The 25,202-nt window shown below is 62.0% G+C and overlaps 4 protein-coding genes across 10 annotated transcripts; 2 read left to right on the top strand and 2 right to left on the bottom strand.

Moving 5' to 3' along the window:
- The first annotated feature begins 17 nt into the window (after positions 1 to 17).
- Positions 18 to 3,374, top strand: EME2 (essential meiotic structure-specific endonuclease subunit 2). 2 transcript variants are annotated; one of them, XM_044747250.2, is made up of 8 exons: positions 18 to 255; positions 597 to 733; positions 1,116 to 1,208; positions 2,001 to 2,092; positions 2,285 to 2,378; positions 2,556 to 2,671; positions 2,823 to 3,012; positions 3,097 to 3,374. In XM_044747250.2, exons 1-8 carry the CDS (start codon positions 18 to 20, stop codon positions 3,265 to 3,267), a joined length of 1,131 nt encoding a protein of 376 aa, XP_044603185.2. In that variant the 3' UTR covers positions 3,268 to 3,374. The 2 variants fall into 2 exon arrangements, with proteins under 2 accessions (XP_044603185.2, XP_070341355.1); XM_070485254.1 differs by having other exon boundaries at positions 1,092 to 1,208.
- A 690-nt stretch (positions 3,375 to 4,064) lies between these two features.
- SPSB3 (splA/ryanodine receptor domain and SOCS box containing 3) lies at positions 4,065 to 9,853 on the bottom strand. Of its 3 annotated transcripts, none has more exons than XM_044747251.2 (7): positions 9,718 to 9,853; positions 8,258 to 8,395; positions 5,379 to 5,556; positions 5,083 to 5,270; positions 4,904 to 5,006; positions 4,699 to 4,824; positions 4,065 to 4,486 (listed from the first exon to the last, which is right to left on the bottom strand). In XM_044747251.2, exons 2-7 carry the CDS (start codon positions 8,381 to 8,383, stop codon positions 4,146 to 4,148), a joined length of 1,062 nt encoding a protein of 353 aa, XP_044603186.1. In that variant the 5' UTR covers positions 8,384 to 8,395; positions 9,718 to 9,853; the 3' UTR covers positions 4,065 to 4,145. The 3 variants fall into 3 exon arrangements, with proteins under 3 accessions (XP_044603186.1, XP_044603187.1, XP_014704420.1); XM_044747252.2 differs by lacking the exon at positions 9,718 to 9,853 and adding an exon at positions 9,523 to 9,676; XM_014848934.3 differs by lacking the exon at positions 9,718 to 9,853 and adding an exon at positions 8,546 to 8,873.
- A 63-nt stretch (positions 9,854 to 9,916) lies between these two features.
- NUBP2 (NUBP iron-sulfur cluster assembly factor 2, cytosolic) lies at positions 9,917 to 16,055 on the top strand. Of its 4 annotated transcripts, none has more exons than XM_044747255.2 (7): positions 9,917 to 10,053; positions 13,025 to 13,143; positions 13,290 to 13,488; positions 14,218 to 14,372; positions 14,473 to 14,583; positions 14,731 to 14,800; positions 15,380 to 16,055. In XM_044747255.2, exons 3-7 carry the CDS (start codon positions 13,335 to 13,337, stop codon positions 15,523 to 15,525), a joined length of 636 nt encoding a protein of 211 aa, XP_044603190.1. In that variant the 5' UTR covers positions 9,917 to 10,053; positions 13,025 to 13,143; positions 13,290 to 13,334; the 3' UTR covers positions 15,526 to 16,055. The 4 variants fall into 4 exon arrangements, with proteins under 4 accessions (XP_044603190.1, XP_014704422.1, XP_070341356.1 ...); XM_014848936.3 differs by having other exon boundaries at positions 10,053 to 10,270; XM_070485256.1 differs by lacking the exon at positions 9,917 to 10,053 and adding an exon at positions 10,234 to 10,793.
- Positions 16,056 to 17,056: 1,001 nt separating this feature from the next.
- On the bottom strand, positions 17,057 to 20,568 carry IGFALS (insulin like growth factor binding protein acid labile subunit). Its single transcript, XM_014848938.3, has 2 exons — positions 20,284 to 20,568; positions 17,057 to 19,134 (listed from the first exon to the last, which is right to left on the bottom strand). Exons 1-2 carry the CDS (start codon positions 20,441 to 20,443, stop codon positions 17,333 to 17,335), a joined length of 1,962 nt encoding a protein of 653 aa, XP_014704424.1. The 5' UTR covers positions 20,444 to 20,568; the 3' UTR covers positions 17,057 to 17,332.
- Between the last annotated feature and the right edge of the window lie 4,634 nt (positions 20,569 to 25,202).

Here is a 25,202-nt window from a genome sequence, read left to right as displayed (position 1 = left end):
GAGAGGCCGGGCTGGCCATGGCGAGGGTCGGGCCCGGGAGAGCCAGGGGCTCGCGCCGGGGCCGGAGCCAGCGGCGGCCCCCGACCTGGGAGATCTCGGACTCGGACGCCGAGGGCCCCGCCGGCTCGGAAGCCGACTCGGAGGCCGCCGCGAGGGCCCGGGCCCCGGCGGAGGAGCGCGGGGCGGCGGCCCAGGCGCTGCGGCTGCTGCGGCCCGAGCAGGCTGTGCGGCGCCTGGTGGTGCGCGTGGACCCAGGTGCCAGGGCCGAGGGGAGCCCCGGGCCGAGGCGGGGGCGGGGCCTGGGGGGCGCCGGAGCCCGGGCCGTGCTCACTGCGCGCTTGTCCGGCCCGACTGCGGGCGGGGCTGCCGTCGAGGCCGCAGTTGGCCCGGAATCGGCGCCCCTTCCCGCCTGGGGAGCTGGCTTAAGAGACAGACTCGGCCATGTGGCCCGATCTGCACCCTGGGAGCCGGTGTGTTTGTTAATCAGGGTGTTTGTACCGCGCCGGCCAAGCTGTGGGTTTGCTGTCTCCCCCTCCCCCCCAGTGTCTTCACGTAGGGGGAGGAAGGAGTGACAGTTGTCTCTCCCGCCATCCCAGCCATCCTGGAAGATGCTGGCGCCGACATCCTGATGGAGGCCCTGGGCACCCTGGGCTGTGAGTACCAAGTGGAGCCCCAGTGCCCGGCCCGGAGCCTCAGGTGGTGCAGAGTGAAGCCAGACCCTTGCCCCCGCAGTGTGAGTATCCCGGGTTACTGCCACCAGCAGCCCCATGTTCTGGGTTTACAGAGTGCAGCCTGGGTTCGTGTTTTCTGTCTGTGGTTTCACACGAGGCATTGGTCCTGAAAGACAGCAGCTGTGGGGGGGTGTGTTCTCCAGACCAGTAAGCTAGGAACGGGGAACACTGAGCTGGTGACACCCAAGTGGCTCTGCTGGTACGCTGCAGGGCTGGGGTCCAGAGCCTGAACTCAGCTGCACCCTGGGCTGGTCTTGGAGTCAGAACACTGGGCTTCTGTAGCGCAGTCCTGATGGAGCCTCAAAGCTGCTGGGGTGCCCAGACGGAGGCCCTGGAGCATGCGGGGCTGGGGGTGGGCAGCCGTGCCCCTGGATGTCCCCACAGGTGCCTCCTGAGGTGTGGGCTGCAGATGAGCAGGACCTCCTGCTGCTGCTGGAGCCCGAGGAGTTTCTGCAGGGTGTCGTCCAGCTGACCCAGGTACTCACATGGGGGCAGTAGAACTTCTCCACAAATCGTGAGCAGCTGGGTCCCCGGCCACACGCACTCTTTGCCAGTCCATGCTCAAGGAGGGAGGGGCGGGAGAGGGCATGCGGCGGGCTGGGGCACCTCTGTGGTCAGCAACCACCAGATGTTCTGGGTGAGATGGGGAAAGCCAGCTGGGCTCTTGGCCTGGGAGCAGAGGGGAGCCACTGTTGCTTCTAGAAGCCAGAAGCCAGAATGAGGAGGGTCCTCTGAAAAGCTGAGTCAGAACTCAGAGGTGATAAACTGGTGAAGCTGTGGACTAGGGCTGCGGGTTGCGGTCCACTTGTGACAGCTGACAACACAGCCTCCACCTGGCTGGAGGAGAAATGGGGACTGCTCAGCTGATGATGCCACCAGAGTGGCATTAGCTTAGACCTTCTGCCAGATCCTAGTGTCTCAGGCTCAGCATCTATGGAGCACTTGATGTATGGCAGGCAAATGCCAGGCTAGGGGCAGAGGCGGACCAGGAATGGGGGTGGTTCTCAGTCCAGCTCTTCTAGGAGCCTGGGACCTGCCCATCAGCTTTCGTGGGTTGTCTGTCCCCTTAGCTTTACAGGATGCACAAAGCTGGTTTTTAAAGAGAGCTGGCTGGGCAGAGGGAGTCCACTCCAGTCTCCTCCCAGAACCACTGGGTCATTCTTGGCCTCGTTCCTCTTCTCTCTGGAAACTGGTGGTGGCCTGGCGGCCTGTGGCCCCCGCCTGCCACAGCCCAGAACAACATGCATAGTAACCCTTCTCGGCTTGCAGATCTGTGGCCCAACCTGCTCAGTGCCCTGGGTCCCTCCTGAGAGCCATGCCTGCCCCCACCTGGCTGTCATCGGGCTGGACGCCTACCTGTGGTACTGGTCCCCTAACACCCTTAGCAGGCCTCACTGGGAAGGGGGAGTTCGGGGGAAAGGTAAGGGTGGCTTTGAAGACTGCTGTGACAGCTAGCCACCTCCTCCGGGTGGGCTCTAGGGGAAGCAGGAAAACTCAAGGAGGGTGGGACCGACAGGGTGTGGGGAGCTGGAGGGACAGTCATCTCTGCTCAGGTCCCGCCAGCCCAGCACCCAGGAGATGCGGCAACCAAAGAATCCAGCGGTGGCCTGTGCTGAGCTGGCAGTCGGGTGGCCCGAGGTGGAGGAGGTGAGGCTGGTTGGGTTGGGTAAAGTGGTTGGCCTTGACCCAGGCGCTTGGGCTGCTCTCTAAGGCCCAGCAGGGGCTGGGGTTGGTCCCAGGGTCACACACAGGGTTGGTCTCAGCTGGGTGTCCCCCAGGGGAGCTCTCCTCTGAGCCACACCCACAGGCAGGTCTCCTCCTCAGGCCCTGGTGCTCCTACAGCTCTGGGCGAACCTGGACGTGCTGCTGGTGGCCTCCTGGCAGGAGCTGAGTCAGCACGTGTGCGCCTTCACCAAGGCCCTCGCCCAGCGCCCCTTCCGGTGCGTGACCCCCACCCTGGCTGGTGGCTGCAGTGGGAGCGGGGACAGGAGTACGGAAGGCCTCTAAGAACAGAGAGGGCTGAGAGGTTTGCTGAGCTGGGGGGCTGGGTGCGCAGAAGGGACACCTCCCTACAACCGTGCCCATTTGCAGGCAGCACCGGGAGTCCCAAGCCTTCTCCTTCTGCGTGGCAGGGCGCTGGGCCGCAGGCGAGCAAGTAGCAAGAGATGGCACAGGGCTGCGGGGGGCCTGGCGGCAGCAGATTACACAGTTCAACCGGGTCAGCCCAGCCGTGGCCGAGGCTGTCGTCTCCGCCTTCCCCTCCCCTCGCCTTCTGCAGCAGGTGGGTCCCCAGCCCACTCCCAGCCCCCAGGTATGGAGGCCAGGTCCTCCAGGCCTGCCCTGTTCATCCTCGTGCCTGTCTTAGGCATATGCAGCTTGCAGCACGGAGCAGGAGCGCCTGGCCCTCCTGGCGGACCTCCCCGTGGAGGCGGGCGAGGGTGTGCGGCCCCGGAGGGTGGGGCCTGACCTTTCGCGCCGCATCTACCTCTTCTTGACTACCACTGACCCTGACCTCCTGCTGGACCTGGGCTCCTGACAACGCCTCCCGCTGGACAGAACACAACCCACCCTGGGGACTGACCCAAAACCAGGAGGCACCAGGGGAGGGGAGCAGGGAAAGCTCTTGGATAACGGATGAGCAGAAGAGGCAATTCTCACCAGGAAACACCAAACCAGCTGGAGAGTCTGGAGAGTGTGGGGTGGGGTTCGTGTACCCTGGGCTCTGTACACATTAGCCGTGAGACTGGTGGCCAACTGGGACGGTCAGGAAGGGCTGGGGAGTGCCCAAGGTCCTCACTGGGGGGACAAACGCTGGTCACCTGGAGACTTGGGGGTGGCACCTTCAGAGAGAAGCAGTAAGACGAAGTCTCGAGAGAAGAGAACAAGGCCATCTCCTCTCAAAGGTGTTGCGACACAACCAGACCCGATGGGAGAAAAGCCAGGGCACCTGTGCGCCCGGGAGGGGCTGCTTTAACTCTACTGCCACGTGGGTGCCAGACGCAAACCGAGTTTATTACCGTCACTTCAGTCTCGGAGGGAGGAACGGCAGCTGACAACATGCAAAACAAGTTAAGAAAGACCCGAGGCTGCCAGCGACGGAAAAGCTGGCCTCCGGCGAGGCCGTCCTCCTCGGCGGCAGCGCACAGCCTCTGGGCCCAGCTGCCCGGGCCCGCAGTCTGAGTCCCCAAGAGCCAGAGCGCCGTGCCCAGGAGGCCCTGCACCTGTCCCAGGAAGCAGATGGACTGGACAGCCTTGGTCTCTGGGTCACAGGGCCTGTCCCAGCCTCGGCGGCAGAGGAACAGCGGAGACAGCTCAGCTCCACTCCTCCCTCTCCTGTTGCCTGGAGGCAGGGGCCGAGACGACTCTGCCCGGCTCTGGCTGCGGCTGCGGAAGGCAGTTTCCACGGAAGATAAGTTAGGTCCGTCGACAGCGCTTCCTCTGGCAGCGCCGGGTCTCAGGGCTGCTGGGACCGGCCGAGGCCTTGGGCGACGGTGCCGGGGACTTGCGGCGGCCACAGCTCATGCTCAGGACCCAGCCCAGCTTGTGGTGCAGCACCTGCTTGAGGCCAGGTGGCAGCGGCAGGCCCTCGAGCGTGTCCCCCGAGTCGGGCCGCAGCTGGCGCAGGCGGTAGCAGCACAGGTACTGCAGGGAGGTGATGCTGGCGCACGAGCGGATCACCTTCATGCTGCTCTTGGCCGCCGTCGAGCACACCATCGGGTAGAACTTCTTATTCTGCAGCTTGGTGGCCGCCACCCCTAAAGAAGGGGCACATCCTCCTAAGGTAACTGAGGACGCCAGGATTCCCACCGGCCCTTGTGCTGTCCCACCCACTGGGGACCCTGGGACCTCAAGCCTCTGCGAGGACAGCCCTTCAGAAGCCTCGGGGTGCTCAGCCCGGGCCCCGTGTGCACTTCCCTCGGGGCCTCAGCAGCAGGTGTGCGTCTCCATGGGCCGCGGGTGCCCTCACCTATGCACTTCCTGTTCTTGAAGAAGGTCAGCGTGCCATGCCAGGTGTCCAGGTGCACCCCGATGATGGAGCCCTGGCCAAACCTTGAGGAGAAGCTCGTCTTGTCGCCCTTGTGGTGGAGGAGGCCTGGGGGCAGCAGGCTCAGGGTGAGCCCTCCTGCCTCAGGGCCCTGCCCAGCCCTGCCTGCCCTCGGGGCCCCACGCACCCGTGTAGGAGAGGCCCCAGCTGTCCTCGTCCCTGCCGAGCAGGCTGCAGAACGTGTGGTGGTACTTGTCCAGGTCCACGTCTGACGTCCCAATGCCCACCATCTGGGAACAACAGGCGGGCAGAGGGGGCCCGGGGCTACGGCGCCCAGCAGCTCCCCCCACCCAGCTGGCCACTTACCATGTCGGTGCCGTAGACGGGTGAGGTCATCTTGATCTCCCAGAAGTGCTGGCCCTCCCCCAGCTCCTTGGTGCCCCGGATGGCTGCCGTGCCACAGCTGTACTCCATGTGGAAATTGACCTTCCGATTGTCGCAGCTCAGCAGAGTGGCCGAGGACTTATTCAGGTCGTCCCAGACCCAGTCGAAATCTGTGGGAGCCACAGGCCCAGGCTAGGGCAGCCTCGGAGCCCTGCCGGGCCTCCCCACCCGGCCCAGGAGCTCCCCGCCAGCCCAGGCGGCCTGCGCCAGGTGCTCACACTCATCCTCCTCCCCGCAGCGGCAGTCCTTGCCCCGGTGCGCTGCGTGCAGGCTGCTGCAGAAGGAGGCCTCACTCTGACTGTCACAGTCGCAGAAGGACTCCCCAGTGACAGGCACCGCGCTGGGGATGGACGGCGGCAGGGATGAGTACTCGGGGTCTGAGTCTGAGTCACTGTGCTGGGAGAAAAGGGCAGTCTGTTCCCCCAGCTGGCCCTGTCCCTACCGCCTGCCCCGAGCCCACCAAAGGCCAACAGTGGACGTCTCTGATGCCCCAGGGAGGGATCCAGAGGACCGGCCTCAAAGGGCTTCCCTGGGGCCCAAGTGCACAGCCAGCCCACCTTTCCACAGTGACCCTGGACACCTCCTCCTGGCACAGGAACTGGGGAACCTCCTTCCCAAAGGCCTACGGCCCCACTGGCCTCCTGGGAACGGGCGCAAGGGCTTAACCCCATTTCTGCACAGCAAAGAGGGCCCTGGAGGCCCAGCCACTAATGAGCCACCAGGTGGGGCTGCATGCTCAGCCATCCCGTCTCCAGGCGGCTTCCTGATCATGAATACGCTACAGCCCCACTGTGGAGGCTTGAGGCAGGGGCGTCCTGTGGCAGAGGCCAGTCTTGACCCAATGAAGGGGTCAACAGCTGTCCTGGGCAGTGGCCCCCTTGTTGTTCATGCAAGGGGTGGCTCTTAACCTGTCACCAAGCCCTGACAAGCCCAGCGCTTCAGGCTTTTGACACAGGAAACCATTCAGTGGGGACCCAGCCATCTGACGAGGGGGCTGGGTTATGGCACCTGACCCAAGCCCAGCAGCCAGACGCCCACGCTGAGATGGCCAGGATCTGGTGACCAGCTGACCCACAGCCCTCCCTGGAGGCCAGCCAGGGATGTGCCCTGGGCACCTAGTCATTCCTGCTCTGAAGCCACACAGGCTCCTCCAGACATGCGCCTTGGCTCTGGACCCAAGGCTAACCCGCAAGGGGCTGGGGTTTCACTGCCCGGGGGCCAGAGGGTGCAGACAGCCACTGCAGCTCGGCCCCCACCCTCTTTCCCTCGGTCTCTGGGTGCTCCTCTTGCCTCCCTGAAATGCCCTCTGCAGACCTGGGGCAGATCCTGCTGCCCTGAGAATAAGGCCCACCCCCACCAGACCCCTGCCCAGGCCCCCTTCCGCCTTCCGCCCCGCCACCTGTCATGTCCACAGACCCCAGGTAAAAGGGCCCTTTGCCCCTGGATGGTGGCTTTCAGACATCGCTCCAAAGAGGCATGGCCAGCCCCTCACTGCACGTGCGTCCTCTTCCTTCTCACCGCGCCCCCCCTCACGTTGCCCTTCGTCCTCTCCAGCTACCCCCTCCCCCTAGAACAGACGCTCCTTGGGAAGGGGAAGGGCCTGGACCTCCCTTCTTCCCTGTCACACCAAGGCCCACGCAGAAGCTCCAGGAGTCCGTGGGAGAGCCTGAGCTAAGGGAGCGAGGAGATGGAGCCCCAGTGAGAGACAGGAGATGCAGCAGGCTGAAAGCCCCCCGCCAGCATGGAACAGTGGGCCCCCCAAAGCCACGGCAGGCCCACTGCTAGCCACAGGCAACCCCTTCCCACTGAGGCAGGAGCCAGGGGCACAGAGCTGAGCACCACAGGCCCCGAGGTCAAGCTGGGTGGCAACCAGCACGCCAACCCCCGGGACAGGGCACACCCAGCCTCGCTGCAAGCCTTAAGGAGAGCGTGACGGCAGAAGAGACAGGTGGGTGTGCTCACCCTTCAAAGGTGTCCAGGGTCACATGCCTGCCCGCCCCGCCCACACACACAAGTACTTCAGGCCCATTAGGTGACGAGACAAGCTGTGAGCGTGTGTCAGACACTGTGTCCCGGCCCCACGATGCCTCTTGCATCCCACAGCAATGAGCCAGCAACGCAAGCACAGACACAGGAGCACAGACTGCTCCAGGCCTCGGGTCAGTGGGAACTGGAGGAGGGGCAGGAACACTGGCCTAAGCAGGGGGGTCAGGAGGCCCCAGGAACGGGTCCAGGACGCTGCCAGTCCAGAGCTGCAGCCCCCAGGCTGGCAGTTCCGCGGAGCTCAGCTACCCTTGAGGGAGGAGAGGCACCCCCCCATCCCCACCCAAGACACTCGGCTAAGCCAGGGTGACAACACCGGGTGGCTGTGACAGAGCAGAGCCAAGTCACCCAAGCATCACCCCTGCAGGGAGCAGCGGGGTGACTCAGGAGAGAGCCAACTTCCCCCCCCAGTCTAAGAGATTCAGAAGCCAACTGAGAGCCGCCCCCGACAGGCACAGAGGCCATACCCCATCCTGCCCCGCAGGGCTCAAGCTCTGGCTCAAAGCTCTCAGGACATCAGGCAACCGGCAAGGGACAGATAGCTGAGCTGCTCTTCCCACTGCCTCCATGCTGCTGGGTATCCCAGAGCTCAGGAGTCGCTGAGACGGGGAAGGCACAGGAACTTTGGGCTTCAAGAATCAAAGTTCTTTAACATGTAGATACACGAACATAGAGCACATATTTGTGCAGGCAGAGGAACAGCCAGAAAGATGCACAGTGGGTTAACAACTACTTTTGGCAACTGGTTGGGCAAATAGAATGGGGACGTTTTTGTTGAACGAACTGACCAAAGAATCAACTGCCACCCTCTTCAGAGGAAAGAGCAGAGACAACCGTGCTGTGTGTCCTGAGGTCCTGTCACCCCGGGGCACGTGGGCCCCGAACCAGGGTGAAGAGCCTGTGAGCAGGACGTGCACAGGACAGTGGGCTCGGGGCTGGTGCCTCCTCTGCCCTCAGCAGCATCTTTCTGTCTCACTCCCTGTCCAGGCAACGCCTGCCTCGGGTGTCCCCGCACCTTAGTCCAGCCACGTCCGCCTCACTCACTGGGACCTACCTGCCCATCAGAGTCGTAGCCCCAGCTGGCGGTCCCGGCCAGAGCCATGGGCCGGGCGTCTGTGTCTCGGCGCGCTGCACTCAGCACAAAATGCCACGCTCTGCTGCTCCGGGGGCGCCTGGCCATGGCCGACAGAAACTGGAAGAAAACAGGGTGTGAGCAAAGGAAGGCTCGCAGCACAGCGGAGGGTCTCCCCGCAAGCCCGCACTCTGCCCCCGGCCAGCTGTGCCAGACCCACAAAGGTGAGGCCAAACCAGGTCCCAGGGACCTCTCTTCATAAACTTGTACCTCACACCAGGGTGCGAGCACCTGGAGGAGAACCAGGTAGAGCGTGTGCAACGCCATCCAGACATCCATGACTCTCCGGCCCGGTCTCGGTCCCTCTCCCAGCTCAGTCTCCCGAACCCAGCTGTTTTGCCTGTCCCGCAGCCATCTCAAAACGCCCCTGGCTCCTCCTCCATTGTCGAGTTTGACAAATGGCATCTCCAGCCTCCCAGTTCCTCATGCCAGGCACGCGGCAGTCATCCCGACAGCTTCCTCCTTCCCACCGCTGCCTCACGCTCCCGCACCCGCCACGCCACCTCCAAAACATGTCCTGAACCCATCTCTCCATCCCCACTGCCACCACGCCCTCCCCCCTACACAACTCTCTTCGCTCTGGCTCCTCCCACTTCACTCCCGACCGCCAAGCTTTTCCAAACACAAATGCTAACAACTTAAACAAATCTTAGAAGTCCTCAGGGCTTGCCATTGTTCTTATGATAAAATGCAGAGTCCTCCAAGCCTACCGAGTTCTCCTGCGCCCTTTGCCCGGAACGGCCTTCCCCACCCCTCTGTGGCTCTTAGCTCCCACATGCGACTTATAGTGACATGTGCGTTTCTACGATCCTCTCCCGCCTGGCTCCCCCCTGGACTGAACCCCCAGGAGGGCAGGCGCTGCCCCGGTGAGGCCCCGCCAGGCTCGCAGGCCAGCGCGCCAGGGAGGGAACGCAGCGCAGCTTTCGAGGGACGGCAGCGCGCGCCTGCGGACCCAGTTCCCCTCCCGCCGGCAGCGCGGCCACCCCACTCCCTCACCGCCCGGCCCGGCCGCAGCCACCGCAGGCGGTGCGCGCGGAAGGAGCGGCCCCGAGACGGGCCCCGCCCCGGAGCCGTGCAGCGCGCCCCCAGACCCCGGAGCAGCGGGGCATTTCGAAACGGGCCTCGTACTAACGCCCGTTTCGAGCGCTGCTGCGGGAGTTCCTCCGGGCGCAGCGCGGTGGGCCTACCGCTGCGGGGCAGCCGCCGCCCACTGCCCGCTCGGCCTGCAGCGCCGCCGCCGAGCCCAGGCCCTCCCGGCGCCGCCGCCCGCGGGCACAAAGGCGCGGCCGGGCCCCACCGCCCGCAGCTCCCGCAAGGAGCGGCCGTCCCGAGCCGGGCGACGGTGGGGCCCGGGAGGCGCGGACGCGCCCCGCCGCGCTCACCTGCAGCCGCTCCGCCGCCGCCGCGCTGCGCCGGGCCGGCCGTGACCTACTTTCCGCTCCCGAACGAGACGTAAACAATCCCCGCCCCGCGGCCCGCCCCCCGCGCCGCAGTGGCTCCGCCGCGCAGGCGGGCGCGCCCGCTCGGGCCTTCGGCGGGGGCGGCCATGCCGCACAAGCCTCTTGCCGAGAGGCTGCTGGCCCTGTCAGTCCTGACTCGACGTCCCCATTGGTCGATCTCAAGCGCCCGGAGACAAGGCCCGCGCGGCCACTGGACTCGGGGCAGGAAGGGAGGCGGCCCCATAGTCAGGCATTGATACGGAAGTGGGTCCGTCTCCGGTACGCCGTCCGCGCCGGAATCTGCGTGCACCCCCACGTGCGAACTGATTGGTTGAGGGAAGCGCGAGTGGCCTATCAAGAGGGGTCAGTGGGCGGGCTCGCGCTGCTCATTGGTCCGAAGGCTCTTCACTCTGGCCTGAAGGCGGGGGGGGGGGGGTCGCCGGAGGAAGTGGACGGAAGCCGCGCGGCGCCGCGGGAGGGATGGAGGCGGCCGCGGGTGAGTGTGCGGGACCCGTGGGCAGCGTCGGGTCCGTGCAGCTGAGGGGAGCGGAAAGGGGTCGGCCGGCAGCCGCTGGTCCGGGCTCTGGGCTTTTAGCAGGTCGTCCCCTTAACGATTGCGTTACGGCCGCAGAGGTGCCGTGTGGGTGTGCACGACGCCTTCAGGGGCGAGTCCGCGGTGATGACAGCGCCGCGCGTGCATGTGCCGCGCAGGGGACCGTCGTCCGTGTCTGCAGATAACACAGACCAGTTTTTGATGTGAAAAGCAGAAATACTGCCCCGTTTTATGCCGTGGGTTTTTGATTTGGTGGCCTGGTGATCCGGAAGCTTTGAATCTTAGATTTTAAACAGGACTTTAAAAGAAGTCGTAAGTACTGAGCTTTAAAGAGAAGAAACTAGGACTTCACACGCCTCTAATTCTCTGTGGAAGTAGTATTCTAGCTTTCTAAGCCTTAGTACTTAGAAACACGGAAGTGTGTGGAACGGAATACACGCAAGTAGGTGTGATCGGATTTGCACAGGTGAGCCAGAATAGGTTCCATAGGTAGTGGTTGGGCACGTTACCTTCTAAAAGACCTGTGTCTGGTATCTTGGGCACCAAGCTCTTAGACCGCTTTACTCATCCATCAGTTTATAAATGTAACACTGGAGAAAAACATCTGAAACGGCTTGTTATGATAAGGCCAGACTTACTGCAAAGTGTGAAGATTATCTTCTAGGTTGATCCAGGCTTCTTTTTTAACCAGGGTTGAAAAAATGCACATTAAAAACTCAAAAGGCTGGGGCCGGCGGGGTGGTGCAGCGGTTAAGTTCCAACGTTCCACTTCTCTGGCCCCGGGTTCACGGGTTTGGATCCCAGGTGCGAACATGGCACCACTTGGCTAGCCATGCTGGGATAGGCATCCCATATATAAAGTAGAGGAAGATGGGCACGGATGTTGGCTCAGGCTCAGTCTTCCTCAAAAAAAAAAATTAAAACCTCAGAAGGCCTAATGGGGTATGCAGAAAAAAGCCAAAACACAAGACCTCCCTGTGTCCAGAGGCTTTCCAGAGAGATTCTTTGTATACAAAAATTTACCTATTTGTCTAGTGTATCAAATAATAGCTGTTGGGCGGACTTAGTAAGGAGGCTGTCAGGGGCTTGTCTGTGAATGGGGCCTGAGGTCCTTCTGTGGGCAGCTACTGCTTTCCTTTGCCCCTTCCAGCACAGTCTCCCACGGTAGGCACTGGGTAAATACGTCATTGCTCATCTACTCATAAACTTTGTCACTTTACTTAAGAGTGAAAGGTTCTCGTGATTGACCCCTAAGGATTGCTGTGTGAGAAGTTCACTGCTCCTTCCAGTTACCTGAGCACATCAGGGTCCTTTTTGATGCTCAAGCAGATAAAATTCCCCACTCCCACCAGTGGGGAAAGCAAGTTGTCACTGCTGGGAGATTGGCTGCACAGAACCGCACTAACAGCAGAGGAGAAATCAGGATCCACAGTGGCTTGCTCTTTCCGGTCACCCTGCCCCTCCCCCCCACAGAAGTGAAATTGACTCCTAGCTAGCTTTTGGTAGTAAAGCAATGCAAGTAACAACCTTCTAAGTTGCGGCAGGGGTGACCTCGAGCCCAGATGTCAGGGGCTTGGTGTTTGCTGGCAGAGATCTGGATGGGGAGTGTGCCCTTTCCTCGTCACCTTACGAGATCTCCCAGCCCCGACTGCTGGAAGGAGGCCTGGGAGGAGCACTGTAACGCATTTGTGACAAGGACCTGCCTGAAAGCCAGGGCGGGTGCCCTCCGAGTTCTCCCTAGGGAGGCCTTGGAGGCCTAGCAAGACCAAGAGGTGGGTCAGGAGGAGGGACAGCATTTATGTGTCGTTTGCTGAGCTTCTCCCGAGGGCCCGGGTGTGTGGCGAGGGTGCTGGAGAGAGCAGCTTGTTGGAGCCCAGTGGGAATGGGGATGGTGAGGCCCCCAGGGCGCTGAGGCAGGAACCTGGGGGTATGAGGCTGAGGGCTGTGTGTATGCAGATGGCACCCCTGTGGGGTGGCAGTGATTGAGATGGTGAATATTTACTCGGTGTCAATTCGGGCTCATTGGAAGGAAGAGGAGCTGGGGCAGAATGGCTGGCGGCCACAGGGATCCAGAGTTGCTGGGCCCGAGGCCTGCCTGAGGAGCGTGCATCCCGTGGCTGCCCTTTTGTACTTGGGGCTTCTTAAGGCCCGGCCAACACAAGAGCAGGCCTTGAGGTAGCCAGGTGATGCTGGGTCCCCAGAGCTGTAAGTGTCCCTCCTGAGAACTAGAGCCCAGGGCTGCCTTGAGTCCTCTTCTGACCCCAGGGGAGCAGGCTGGGAGCCCACAGATCAGACGTGGGTCCTAGGAGCAGGGGTAGGAGCTCCCCCGGCACGGACATACCACCAGGCTGTGATGATGTTCATCTGCGCCCATTTCCCATTGGAGTCAGCTGGGAGCTGGCAGTCTCTGGGTCGTTTCACCCATGTGCCTGCCAGCTCACAGGTGTGCAGTCACACATGTGCACACTAGAAAGAGGAGTGGTTTGGGGGCATTGCCTGCCCTAGCAGCCCCACTTCAGATGGGAGCGGGGGCAGCAGCTTTGGAGGAACCAGCAGGTCAGCGGTCAGTGGGGTGAAGGGCAGGTCTCAGGACTCAAATGTGGGAGGTGCTTGGTGACCCTGTGGGGAGTGAGCAGTGAAGAGCATCTGGTGTGAAAGGCCCTCCCTGCTCACCTCCCCTCTTATCCTCCTGACCAGAGCCTGGAAACTTGGCCGGCGTCCGGCACATCATCCTCGTCCTCTCGGGAAAGGGGGGTGTTGGGAAAAGCACCATCTCCACGGAGCTGGCCCTGGCCCTGCGCCACGCGGGCAAAAAGGTGCGACCCTCCCTCTTTCCCCTCCTGAGCCACCCCTGCCCCTTGTGGGTGGACACACAGGGCAGCCGGCTGGTTTCTTCCTGCTTGACGGTGTCCCTGCCTTGGGAGGCCCCTATACACCATGTGCATGTCCTGCCTCCCTGCAGGTGGGGATCCTCGACGTGGACCTGTGTGGCCCCAGCATCCCCCGCATGCTCCGGGCACAGGGCAGGGCTGTGCACCAGTGTGACAGTGGCTGGGTGCCTGTCTTTGTGGACCAGGAGCAGAGCATCTCCCTCATGTCCGTGGGCTTCCTCCTGGAGAAGCCGGACGAGGCCGTGGTGTGGAGAGGCCCCAAGAAGAACGGTAATGACCGGGCAGGGGACAGCCTCTTCCCGCGGCCCCCTCCATGTTCAGTTAAAAAGCTGCGTGGGAGCCAGGCCAGCTCTCCTCCCGCCCCGGCCTCCCCACACAGCATGGCCCTCGGGTAAAGCTGGAGCCTCTTCACTTCTAAGCCACTGTCCGCGGCTCCCATGAGCAGTCAGCGCATGTGCGTCCAGCTACCGCGTCCCCACCCCTGGGGCAGACAGGGCTGGGCTGCTCAGACAGGAGGCCACCCATGCTGTGGCGGATGCTGTGGGGGCGCCGAGGCTGGCCTCGGTGCCCTTGCACCAGCAGGTGGCATTAAGCCCGTCTAACTGGCAGTGCGAGGCCACCAGTGGCGAGCAGCAGGCTGGGGTGGGGTCTTCAGCACGTGCCAATGGGTGTCCCACCGCAGGTGCCATCTCTCGGCCAAGAGTGCTGGAGGTGCTCAGCCACTCCTGAGAAGGCCACAGCTCACCGTCCTCGGCTAAGGCCTGAGCAGGAGTCTGCAGGGGTGGAGGGGGCCCAGCAGCTGGGGAGAAAGGAGTGCTCCTTGGGGCAGGGATGGCCACCCTGCTGCGCCACCTGCTCCTCCTGTGCTGGCTGTCCTGCTGGCTGTCCTGCTGTCAGCCGGCCCCGGGGCCTGTGGAGCTGGCTCTGTGCCTGGAGGCTGGTGGAGGCACTGGGCTCAGGGAGCCCCTCACAGGCCCCGGCCTCCCTGGATCTTTGCAGCGCTGATAAAGCAGTTTGTGTCTGACGTGGCCTGGGGACAGCTGGACTACCTGGTTGTGGACACACCCCCAGGGACCTCTGATGAGCACATGGCCACTGTGGATGCCCTGCGCCCCTATAGTCCCCTGGGGGCCCTCGTGGTCACCACACCACAGGTACTGCACCCTGGGGACGCTTTTCCCTGCTCTTCACACTCATCTTGGCTGAGTTTCCGGGATGCCCACTGGCAAGTCTCGTGTCTTTGCCGGCCTTCAGGCGGTGTCCGTGGGGGACGTGAGGCGGGAGCTGACCTTCTGTAGGAAGACGGGCTTGCGGGTGGTCGGGCTCGTGGAGAACATGAGCGGCTTCGTCTGCCCGCACTGCGCGGTGAGTCGTGGGGAGGTGCTGGGCGGATTGCCAGCCTGGGGTGGGGCGGGGCGTGGGTGACTGGGGGCAAGGATGCTGCCATCCCTGGCCCAGCCCCTCAAGTGTGGAGAGCGAGTCCTGGAGGGACTCCATGCCTCTGTGTCCTAGGAGTGCACCAACGTCTTCTCCAGGGGAGGTGGCGAGGAGCTGGCCAGACATGCTGGAGTCCCCTTCCTAGGTGAGCAGTCAGGGCCACCCCCTCGGGCCTCTGCCCTGGGTGGGCTGACCTGCCTGTGCCCCCAACACCTGAGAGAGAGAAAGATGGCAGAGCCAGTTCCTCTCGTCTGCCTCGAGCTGTGGGTTTCAGCTCATCTCTGAGAAGTTGGTTACCACTAACCAGCTGGAGAGAGCTGCCCTGTTAGGGGAACGCTGGCCCCACCCCAGGCTTTGAGGGGCCCCCACAGCTGAAACGCCTGCTGGGACCCTGGAGGAGCAGAGGGGCGGCTGTGGCTCCGGGAGCGCCTCTGTCAGGGGGCACCGGTGGTCCCTGCCGGCTTGTCTCCAGTGCTCGTCCTGCACCGTTTCCAGCGGGCAGAGCGCGGGAGTGGGGTGCTGCACCTGCTGGGCCGGCTGCCGGCCTTCGAGGTGGAAATGGAGCCCGAGCACCTTCCACGCCTCAGCGGGAGCGCCAGCGGGGTGTCCACTGGATGCAAGCAGTGCCGACAGGCTCCTGAGCGGCAGTGGACATGCCCTCCCGGCCCGGACCTCCTCTCACCGCCTCACCCCTTCCCCGGCCCCTCCCCTCCGGTCTTCACAGGCTCTGTGCCCCTGGACCCCGAGCTCACAAGGAGCCTGGAGGAGGGCCGAGACTTCATCCGGGAGTTCCCCAAGAGCCCTGCGTTTCCCGCCCTCTCCTCCATAGCCCAGAAGATTCTAAACGAGACGCCTGCTCAGCTCCCCTGACCAAGGCGGCCTTGAGCACCTCCTCCTGGCCACGTGGGTTTTAGCTCACGCACTCGAGCAGGGGTCCTGGGCGCAGTTCCCAGGACCCACAGAGGCTGGCCCTTGGCTGTCACATGCTCGCGTCTCCCTGCTGGGGCCCTGCCCTCAGAGACATTTCTGGTGCTTGTGCAGCATCTTGGCATCAGAGCTGCTAACCGTGAGTGGCTCTGCCAAGTTGGCCTGGGGGCCCAGGGGACATTGTGGGGTCCAGGTGCCGTGGCCTGAGCCCTCTGGTGACATCACATTCACTCTTCACATCTCAGTATTCACACGCCCGACAGGCGGACAGGCTGCCCTTCCCAGCTGTCCCCACATTGTTCACACAGCTGGTGTGTCTGCAGGCTTGCCGGGCCACTGCTGTCCTCAGTGGCCCTGGGTTCTCAGCAGCCTGTGAGTCTGCAAGAGATCATGGTGACAGAGGGGAACACCCTGTGAGGTGCTACACTTGTAACTTCAGAGGAACTCACAATTAAACAGGTCTTACCACCCTGCTTACGAGTCTGATGTTTCTAGATCTTTCCGCCCTGGCCCCGCCTCTCTGCCGCAGTGGCTGCATCCTAGAGCAGGCAGCGTTCACTCCCTGAGTCCGGGGGCTGGGCCAGTAGTGCCGTTGTCAACAGGCCTCCACAGACTCGGGCAGGCCTATCCTTGTGCTGAGTCAGGTAGGAGTTTGTGGAGGAATTTGTGATGGCGAAGAAACGGGTGAGTGGGGACGCTTGGCCCCTAGAGCCAAGTGCCCACCACGTCCCTCCACAGTGTGGAGACCTGGCAGAGCCAAGCGCAAAGAGGATGCGTCTGGAACGCAGTGAGAGTCCCAGGGCTCTGTGCTTGCCTGCACCCTCTCAGCAGGCCAGGAGGGAAAGCGGTTCCAGGAAGCAGACTGGTGGTGCTGTGTGCCCTCCTTTCCAAGGGGAGAGGTTGGGCTGTCAGCAGAGCCAGGGGTCCAGGATGCAGCCTCAGGTAGCACTCCCCGGGGGAAGGTGGGAAGAGTGATGGCTGCGCCACAGACGGAGGTTTCCTGGAAGGGGGGTGGGTGGGGCTGTGCCGAGGCGGTGGCGTGCGGCAGGGGGCCGTTGAGGGGTTTGGATGGGAACACATGATCCTGGGGAGTGAGGCTCGGCCCCACTCTGGGCCCAGTCGGGCCTCCACCGCTAACTACTGGTCCTCTCGGAGCAGCGGCCACCGTAGCTTGGCTCTGGCTTCCGATGACCAGGCTGCCTCTGAGGACACTGCCCAAAGAGGAGGGCCAGGACCAGGACAATGAGGTTCTGGAAGGACCTGAGTAAGTGCCCGCCACTCCTCAGGTCAGGGCTGGTGTCCCAGGAGGGCCCAGGGGTCGGGGGACGTGGAGAGAGTCCAGGCACAGGAAGGGGAGGAACTGCAAAGGGCACGCAGCATGGAGGGCATGGCGGGGTGGACCGCAGCAAGCCGGGGCCAGCGCTTCCCTCCCCTCCCCCGAGTGTTATCCCTGTGGTCGCACGTTGTGTTTATTAGACTGCTTTAATTGATGACAGATGGGGAGGGCTGTGCCCGCCCGCCCACCCCCCACCGTCCTGGTCAGGTCCTCAGGGACCAGGCTGGTGCCCACAGGTCCTGAGCCTGCACCAACAAAGCCCCAGAACTGTGTGTCCCCTGGAGGAGGGACCCCAGCAAGTGTGCAGTATGGGGCCTGGCCCCCGAAAGCTGAGGGGCCATGTGCCCGCAGGCTCCGGCGATGCTGAGGGCCCGTTCTGACCCCAGGGCGGTGTCCAGCTGGGCAAGCCTCAGATCAGCAGTGAGCAAAGTGGGCCTCGCTGATGTCCCGCAGATCAAGGCCCAAGACGCCAGGAGGGCTGGCACAGGTGATGTTGTTGTAGTTGTACACGGCGGGCTGGCAGTCATCCCCCTCTACCACGGCCTGGACGAAGCGTGGCACGACGGTGGGGTGCTGCAGGGCGAAGGCCCTCAGGGCCTGGAGGGGGCAGCTGCAGTCCCAGGGGTTGCCCTCGAGCCACAGGCGCTCCAGGCTAGGGGGCTGCGGCACGAAGGTCCGTAGGGAGTTGTTCCTGAGGCTGAGGTAATGCAGCCGCCCCAGCTGCGAGAGGACCCCCTCGGGCAGGGCCTCCAGGTGGTTGTGCGACACGTCCAGCCAGAAGGCGCGCTGCAGGGGCCCCAGGGCATCCGCCGACAGTGCCGACAGCCGGTTGCGGGCGAGGAGCAGGTACTCCAGCTTGCCGAGGCCGTGGAAGAGCCGGCCGGGCAGGTGCGTGAGCTGGTTGGAGGTGAGGTCCAGCTCGAGGAGCTCCCCGAGCCCCCACAGGCTCTGCTCCTCCACGGCCACGATGCCGCTGTCCTTGAGGAAGAGCCGGCGCAGCCCCGAGAGGCCGGCGAAGGCGTGCGGGCGGAGGCGGCCCAGGCAGCTGCCCTCCAGGTGCAGACTGTGCAGCTTGCCCAGGCCCTGGAACACCTGCTCTGGAAGGTTCCGCAGACAGTTGCCAGAGAGGTTCATGACAGCCACGTTGAAGAGGCCGAGGAAGGCGCCCGGCCTGACCTCCTGGATCTGGTTGTTGTTGAGTGTGAGCACCTCCAGCTGGCCCAGGCCCTCGAAGGCCTTCTCCGGCAGCTGCCGGATGCGGTTGTGGCCGAGCTGCAGCTCCTCCAGGAAGTGCAGGTCCTTGAAGGTCCGGGGCCGCAGGCCGGCGATGGCGTTGTGCGACAGGCGCAGCACGTGCAGGCCCAGCAGGCCCGGGAAGGTGTCCTCCAGGAGGCTGCCCACGCGGTTGTGCGACAGGTCCAGCCAGCGCAGCGCCTTCATGCCCAGGAAGGCGCCGGGGGCCACGGCGGCGATGAGGTTGTGGTCCAGGTAGAGCTTCTGGAGCTTGGGCAGCTTGACGAAGACGTTGGCCTTGACGCTCCTCAGGGCATTCCTGCTCAGGTCCAGCTCCCGCAGCTCGGCAAGGCCGCAGAAGAGCGCGGGCTGCAGGTAGGCCAGCTTGTTGCCTGCCAGTACCAGCTCCCGGAGGTTGGCCAGGCCCTGGAAGGCCGTGTCGGGGAGCACGGCCAGACTGTTCCAGCCGAGGTTGAGGTTCCAGAGGTTGCTCAGACCCTGGAAGAGGCCCTCGTCCACCCTGCTGAGGAGGTTGTTGTTGAGGCCGAGCGAGGCCAGGCCCGGCGTGTGCAGGAAGGTGCGGGCCGCCAGGCTGCGCAGCTGGTTCCGCTCCAGGTGCAGGTGGTACAGGTTCTGCAGGCCCAGCAGTGCCTGGGGCTCCAGGCCGGCCAGCCAGCTGCCCTGCAGGTTGAGAAAGCCCAGGCCTGAGAGGTTCTGGAAGGCCGCCGCGGGGACAGAGGAGAAGTTGTTGCCATCCAGCCACAGGGCCCTGGTGCCAGCTGGGATGCCATCCGGCAGCCGCGTGAGGTTCCGGGAGCTGCAGAAGACGCCCAGCTCGTCCGTGTAGTCGTCGTGGCCACAGGTGCAGACGGCCGGGCACTGCAGGCCCTCAGCGTCCCCCGGTCCTCCGGGCTCTGCGGCCTCCAGGCCACAGGGGCCCCGTGCCGCCCAGGAGACCAGCAGCACCGCCAGGGCCAGGCCTCCTGTGGGAGAGGGGTGTGGGGGGGTGGCACTGAGGGCGGATGTGAGACCTGGAGCCTGCCAGGCCTCAGCCCACACCCGGGGCCACCGTGGAGCTTAGCCCCGGACGCAGCCCGTGCCTGCAAGAGGGGTGCTGTTGACCAGCCTGGAGAAAGGGCCGAGCTGACAGTCGCAGTCAGCCCACTCAAATAGGACATCTTCTGGCTCAAAACGGACTGTCCTTTCCACCCCGCAGGACCGATGGGGTGGCAATGCCTGTTCCAGAGAAAACTGAGGGAGGCGCACCTGGCGATTAGGCCATGTGGCTGTCCGTGTCCCCAGGGTGGACACTTGAGCTGGGCCAGGCTGCCAGGCGAGCCTGGAGGAAGACGTAAGTGAGGGAATGAACGTCTGGAGTGGGCCTGGGTGGGTACGTACTCAGAGCCCATGGGGGCTGGACAGTGAGCTGGGCACCCACTGCCCCGATTAGGCCCTCAGATTAGGGGGCACTCACCCGCCAGCTCCCTGGCATCGGCAGGCTGCACCCAGGGACTTGGCTCAGAAATCCCAGCACTGGGGTGGGGAAAGGAACACGCAGGCCTCGGGGACACGAGACCCTAGACCATTGACCCACCAGGGGTCAGGCTGTGCCTCAGGACAAAGGGCACCAGGCTCCCCAGCAACAATGTCCCAAAACCTCCGCTGGGCACTGGCTGCCCACCGCATCAGGCCCGTCCCTGCTCTGGGAGAGCGCAGGATCCTGGGGTGGGGGCACAGGCAGTGCCGGAGGGTGCCTCACAGCCTGCTGGGTGGGGCGAGGCCTCTTGAGGGGACAGGGGAGCAGGCCCTGGCCCAGCAGAGCGTCCAGGGTGAGGCCCCGGGGGAGAGGTGTGAGGAGACGCCCGCCCTGCCTTCTCCTCGCCCTTCCTCCCTGCGCTCCCATCCTGGGCCCTTGGGAAGGAGAGGAGGTGAGAAGAAGTAGTGGAGATCCTCTGGGGCTAGGTGCAGCTGTGGCCCCCAAAACCCCAGCAGCGATATCCTCCCAATGGGCTCTCAGAGTCCCCCAGCCCAACCCTTGCTGAGCCTCCCCTGGGGGCTGCCCCTTCCCCAGCAGGCTTGGGCACAGGGTTGGCCACCCCCAGAGCCACTGGCCAGAGCACTCAGGGCCTCACCTCTCCTCAGGGCCATCCCGCGTGCAGAGCAGGCCGCAGGCAGGCAGCGAGCAGGGTGCGTCTGCCGGGGCCGGCTGCTCCTGCCCTCTGGATTTCTCCACCGCTGGGGCAGCCAGCGTCCTGTCACCGGCCAGCCCAGCTCTGCTGGCCCGGGCTCCATTAACCCCCTCGTGCCGGGTGGCCAGCATCAGCACCAAGGGCCTGTGGTGCAGACAGCCTGGGAGAAGCTGGGGGGCTGCTTGTGCCCTGAAGCCGCCGTCTGGTTCCATGGGGGGCCGTGGTGCAGCTCTGAGGGCCAAGGGTCCTGTCCCCCACCCCCTGTCCTCCTGATCCCACCCCCATCTCCCTGCAGGACTGGGCTGGGCAGAGCTGGGGCAGCAGGCAGGTGAGAGCCAGGGTGTCCCTGGGGCAGCCTGTGAGAGGCTGGTGCTCAGGACAGGTTGAGGGATCCAGGAGAGGAGGCCCCTGTGCTCGGCTGGCCGTCTGCCCATGGGTGGGGGCCCTGGGACAGCTCCTGGGGTCCTCGCACGCAGCCAAAGGCCATGTGGGGGTTAAGCAAGAGCCACCATATTTCCCAGTGGGCCTGCCCCTCTGCCTTGGCACGGTGACCACCCCTCTCCCCCTCCCCATTTCCTGACAGTCTGGGCGGGGTCCCACTCAGGCTCCCCAGGGCTTCTCCTGTGACCTCAGGGTGAGCTGGTGTCTGGCCCTGCCCCTCCCCCGGCCTCTCTTCTAGGAACACCTGGCAGGGCCCCCGCGGCCCTGTGTTTGTCTCCCTGGCGCCGCCCTCCCAGGGAGAAGGTGGGGGATGGCCTGGCTCAGGGCCCCCATACTGTCCTCCAGGGCTCCTGTGGGGGTACGGCCACCCTGTTCTGTGCACAGGCCACTGGGACTGTGCCCAGGGCCTTGCCTGGCCTGAGGTCAGCCCCGGGTCAGGCAGGGAAGAAGGCTACCAGCTGGAGTGGCCTCGAGTGAGGGTAGCCCGGTGCACCCTCGTCCCCCAGCCCCTGGCTCTGCTCTTCCTGCTCCGACTACGTCCCCTCCAGGAGCTGGCAGGTGCAGTGCGGCCCTCCAGCGCTCCCCTCCCTCCTCTCCCCAGGACCCGTCCTCTGGCTGTCAGCTGTGCCTGCCCCCTAGTCCCTCTGCTCTGCCTGGGGCGGTGGGCTTGTGCTCAAGAGGGACTGGGAGGGGCTGGAAGGGGCAACACCAGGTCTGGGGAGGGCGAGGCTCCTTGAGGGTTGGGGGACTCTCAAAGGGAGAAGGCAGGGCTGCGTCCTGGGGGCGTGGACGGTGGGGAGGGGAAGCAGGAAGGTGGGCCGGTGCTGGCCGCACCCCCTCCCCTCCCCCAAGGGGTCCAAAAGCTCTGCCCTGGCTGTCTGTGGCCTGGCCACTTGCTGGGCCCAGGAGAGGCTAGGGGCCCGGCCATGGAGACCCCTCTGGAGCTCCCGGGCCTGAGGCATTGTGGGAGGGAGGCAGCTTTATCTCTATCCCTTTATTGAGCTTTGATTTTTTCCCAGGTCATTTCTCAGCTTCTCTTCTGAGAAATTATAGATCCACAGGGAGAAAGTCCACACCCAGAAAATTACACAGTAAACATACATTTACACAGTAGAAAGTGTGGACTCAGCAAGAGCTCCGGCGCCAGCCAGGCCTCTTCTCCAGAAAGTTCCCCGCATGGAGGGCCCTCTCTGCCTGACTGGAGGCCGTGAGGGCTGAGGTGGGAGCACGAGCACGCGGACTGGGACGGGAGAGTTGGCATCTGGGGTTCATGTCTGGACGGGAGGACGGGAGACTTCCTGTGAATCCCAGTGGAGCTTGCGGGGGGGACCCGCATCAGGATTTGGGCCACGGGCCTGGGTATTCTCAAACCTTTCTTGATCTTACAATAACGTCAGTGTGCCGCCTGCTCAGTTCTAGAAAGAATGCCTCTGTCCCTGCCCCCGGGCCGCCTCTGGTCCCTGCTCCCCCAGAGGGGCCTGTCCTGAGTCGCAAGCTGCTCACTGCCCGGACCCCTCCTCCTGGGTGACCGCCCGAGGGTCTCCCCGAGGACTCTGGTGTAGTCCGCCTGTTTAGATCTTCACGTAAGCGGGGGCTCACAGCAGCACTCCATCTGGCTGCTTGTGTGATGTGTGATTCAGCCAAGTCCTAGATGCAGTCAGAAATGTCACGGGATGTGCTCATCCATCTGCTGCTGACAGACACTGAGTTCACTTCCTGCTGCTATGTGAGCCTTTGGGTCTGGGTCTCCTGGGGCACTGGTGCGTGCCTTCTGTTGGTCCTAAATAGAATCACTGGGACCAGGGTGTGTGTCTTCTTGGCAGGTGAGGCCAACCCTCCCTGAGTGTCAGGGGGTCACTCCCTCCTGGGGCCAATGGGGGTGCCCTTGATGCCACAGCCCACCCTGTCTCCTCTTGCCCCCCAGTGGGAGTGGCCAGTGGCTTTTACTGTTCCAAGTTTCCTCAGTCACCAATGCGACAGCGGCTTTCAGAGACTCGCTGGCCAGTGGGTCGTCCTGCCTGGTGAAATGCATCTAAGTCTCCTACCGATTTTCTATTTGTCAGTCTGATTTATAAGACGTTTAAAAAAAATCATATCCTGGTCACAAGCCCTCTCTCAGGTGCGTGTGGCCAGTGTTTTCTCCTGCTCTGTGGTTTGTCTTTTCAGTCTCTTTGTCAAGATTCTGGTGAGAGTTCTTAATTTTAATGTGGTCTCATAGGTGTTCCTTAAATGTTACATCTTGAACTTGATTCCTCAAATATCAACAATAAAGATGGAAAAATTCCACCAGTTTTTTTAATGTAGGTCAATTTATGCAGCCCTTCGTGGTTTCCAGTCCTGTTTGGCAGATGCGCTTGCGTGTCTCCTCCTGAACCATCCTGCAAGCAGTTGTTGCTCCCCTTTTACCTCGACCCCTGCGCGCCCCATTCTCCCTCACCCACTTCTGCGAGTGTGAGCTGGAACTCAACCTGGATTCTTCTCAGCGGGTCACGATTGCCCCCCGCCGTTCGGGGCGCCGGCTCCCCTGTCCTCCCTGCTCTCGGCATCGCCTCTGCGGGACTCCGGGTCCAGATCAGCCGTGGCCCTTCCTGGGCTTGTGGCCTCGCTCACACTCCACCTGAACCATGGAGGCTTTTCGGTAAGTTGAGGCAACTGGTAGAGCACGTCCTCCCCTCGTCCTCTCCTCCAGGAGCATCGTGCTCCTCGTGGTCCTCTGTTTCCTTAGACGCTGGGAGCAGCTTGTCGAATGTCTAAAGCAAAGCCAGACAGCCGGCTGTGGGCTGAGTTGTTGCCATCTGTGGAGAACCTACCTCTTCACGATGCTGAGTCTCCCCGTCTGTGGACGGAGTGCAATTCCTCCTTCCGTTTAGGGCTGCTTTGGTTTCTCTGGTGTTTTTGTAGATTCCTATGTTATGGTCTTGCATATATTTTTTAGATTTTTTCCTAAATGGTTGTTACTTTTTGATACTGTTATAAATGTTATCTTTTTTCCTCCTTAACTTCATTTTCTCTTTGTCTAGGCTGAAATTTTTTTCAGAAGTATTGGCTAATTAGTTATTAGTATAGTGTTATAAAGTATTAACCCATGTGACTTTACCCAACAATTCTTTTTCTAAAGCAGCTTTATTGATATGTAATTCGCACACCATAAATTCACCTGTGGTAAGTATACGATTCAGTGATTCTTAGGAAATCTGCAGACTTGTGCAGCCAGACCCGCAATCCAGTTTTAGAACATTCCCATACAACGTGGGCGTTTCTGTCTCCCCTCTTTCACCGAGCGTAATGTTTTCAGGGCCCATCCACCTGGTAGCACGTGTCGGTACTTCATTCCTTGTTAAGCTGAGTAGTTCCCGTGGTCTGGATTTGACATGTTGTGTTTATCCATCGCCAGCTGATGGATGTTTGGCGCTTCCATCGGGGTTACTGTGAGTGATGTAGCCGTGAAGATTTGGATGAGCCTTCTCGTGTGGACGTGTTTCATTCCTCTCAGGAGTGGAATTGCTGGCTCATATAGTATTTGTGTCTAGCTTTTTAAAAAACTGTTTTCCAAAGTGGTTGTATCATTTTACAAAGTAGGAGAATTCCACTTGTTCCACATCCTCGCCAATGTTTGGTATGGTCGCTTTATTTCACTTTTGGCTATGCTGATTTTGTGTCTCTCTGACGGTCATGCTGAGGACCTTTTCAAGTTTATTGGCCATTCTTATGTCTTCTTTAGTGACATATCTGTTCAAGTCTTTTGCCTATTTGTTTTCTTACTGAGTTCTAAGACTTTATATATTATGGATTATCAGATATAACATTTTCAGATATTTTCCCCAGTCTGTGGCTTGTCTCATTTTTTAAATGTTGTCTTTTGAAGTGCAAAAGTTTATTTTAATGAAGTCCAACTGACTAGTTTTCTTTTATGGTTCATGCTTTTGGTGTGGTGTCTAAGACTCTTTGCCTAACCCAAGATCACAAAGATCTTCTAATCAAGGAATATAGAATATCTTTTCGTTTACGTAGATGTTCAATTTTTTTTTAAGTATACTTTTTGATGAGGAAGATTGGCCCTGAGCTAACATGTGTTGCCAATCTTCCTCTTTTTTTCCTCCCCAAAGCCCCAGTACGTAGTTGTGTATCCTAGTTGTAGGTCATTCTGGCTCTTCTGTGTGGGATGCCACCATGGCATGGCTTGATGAGCAGTGTATAGTTTGCACCACCTGAAATGGCGAACCCTGGGTCACCAAAGCAGAGCACCCAAACTTAACCACTCAGCCATGGGGCCAGCCCCTCCATCTTTTTTTATTTCTCTTAGCAATTTTTGTAGTTTTCAGAGTATAAATCTTGTACTTTTTTGATGCTATTGTGAATGGAATTGTTTTCTTTTTTTCCTTTGAGGAAGATTAGCCCTGAGAGGAGGATTGGCAATCTGC

This window comes from Equus asinus, chromosome 14, assembly GCF_041296235.1.
Source record: "Equus asinus isolate D_3611 breed Donkey chromosome 14, EquAss-T2T_v2, whole genome shotgun sequence".
In the NCBI taxonomy this organism is placed as follows: Eukaryota; Metazoa; Chordata; class Mammalia; order Perissodactyla; family Equidae; genus Equus; species Equus asinus.
The sequence above is the reverse complement of the archived record's forward strand: the minus strand, read 5'-3'. Positions and strand labels throughout refer to the sequence as shown.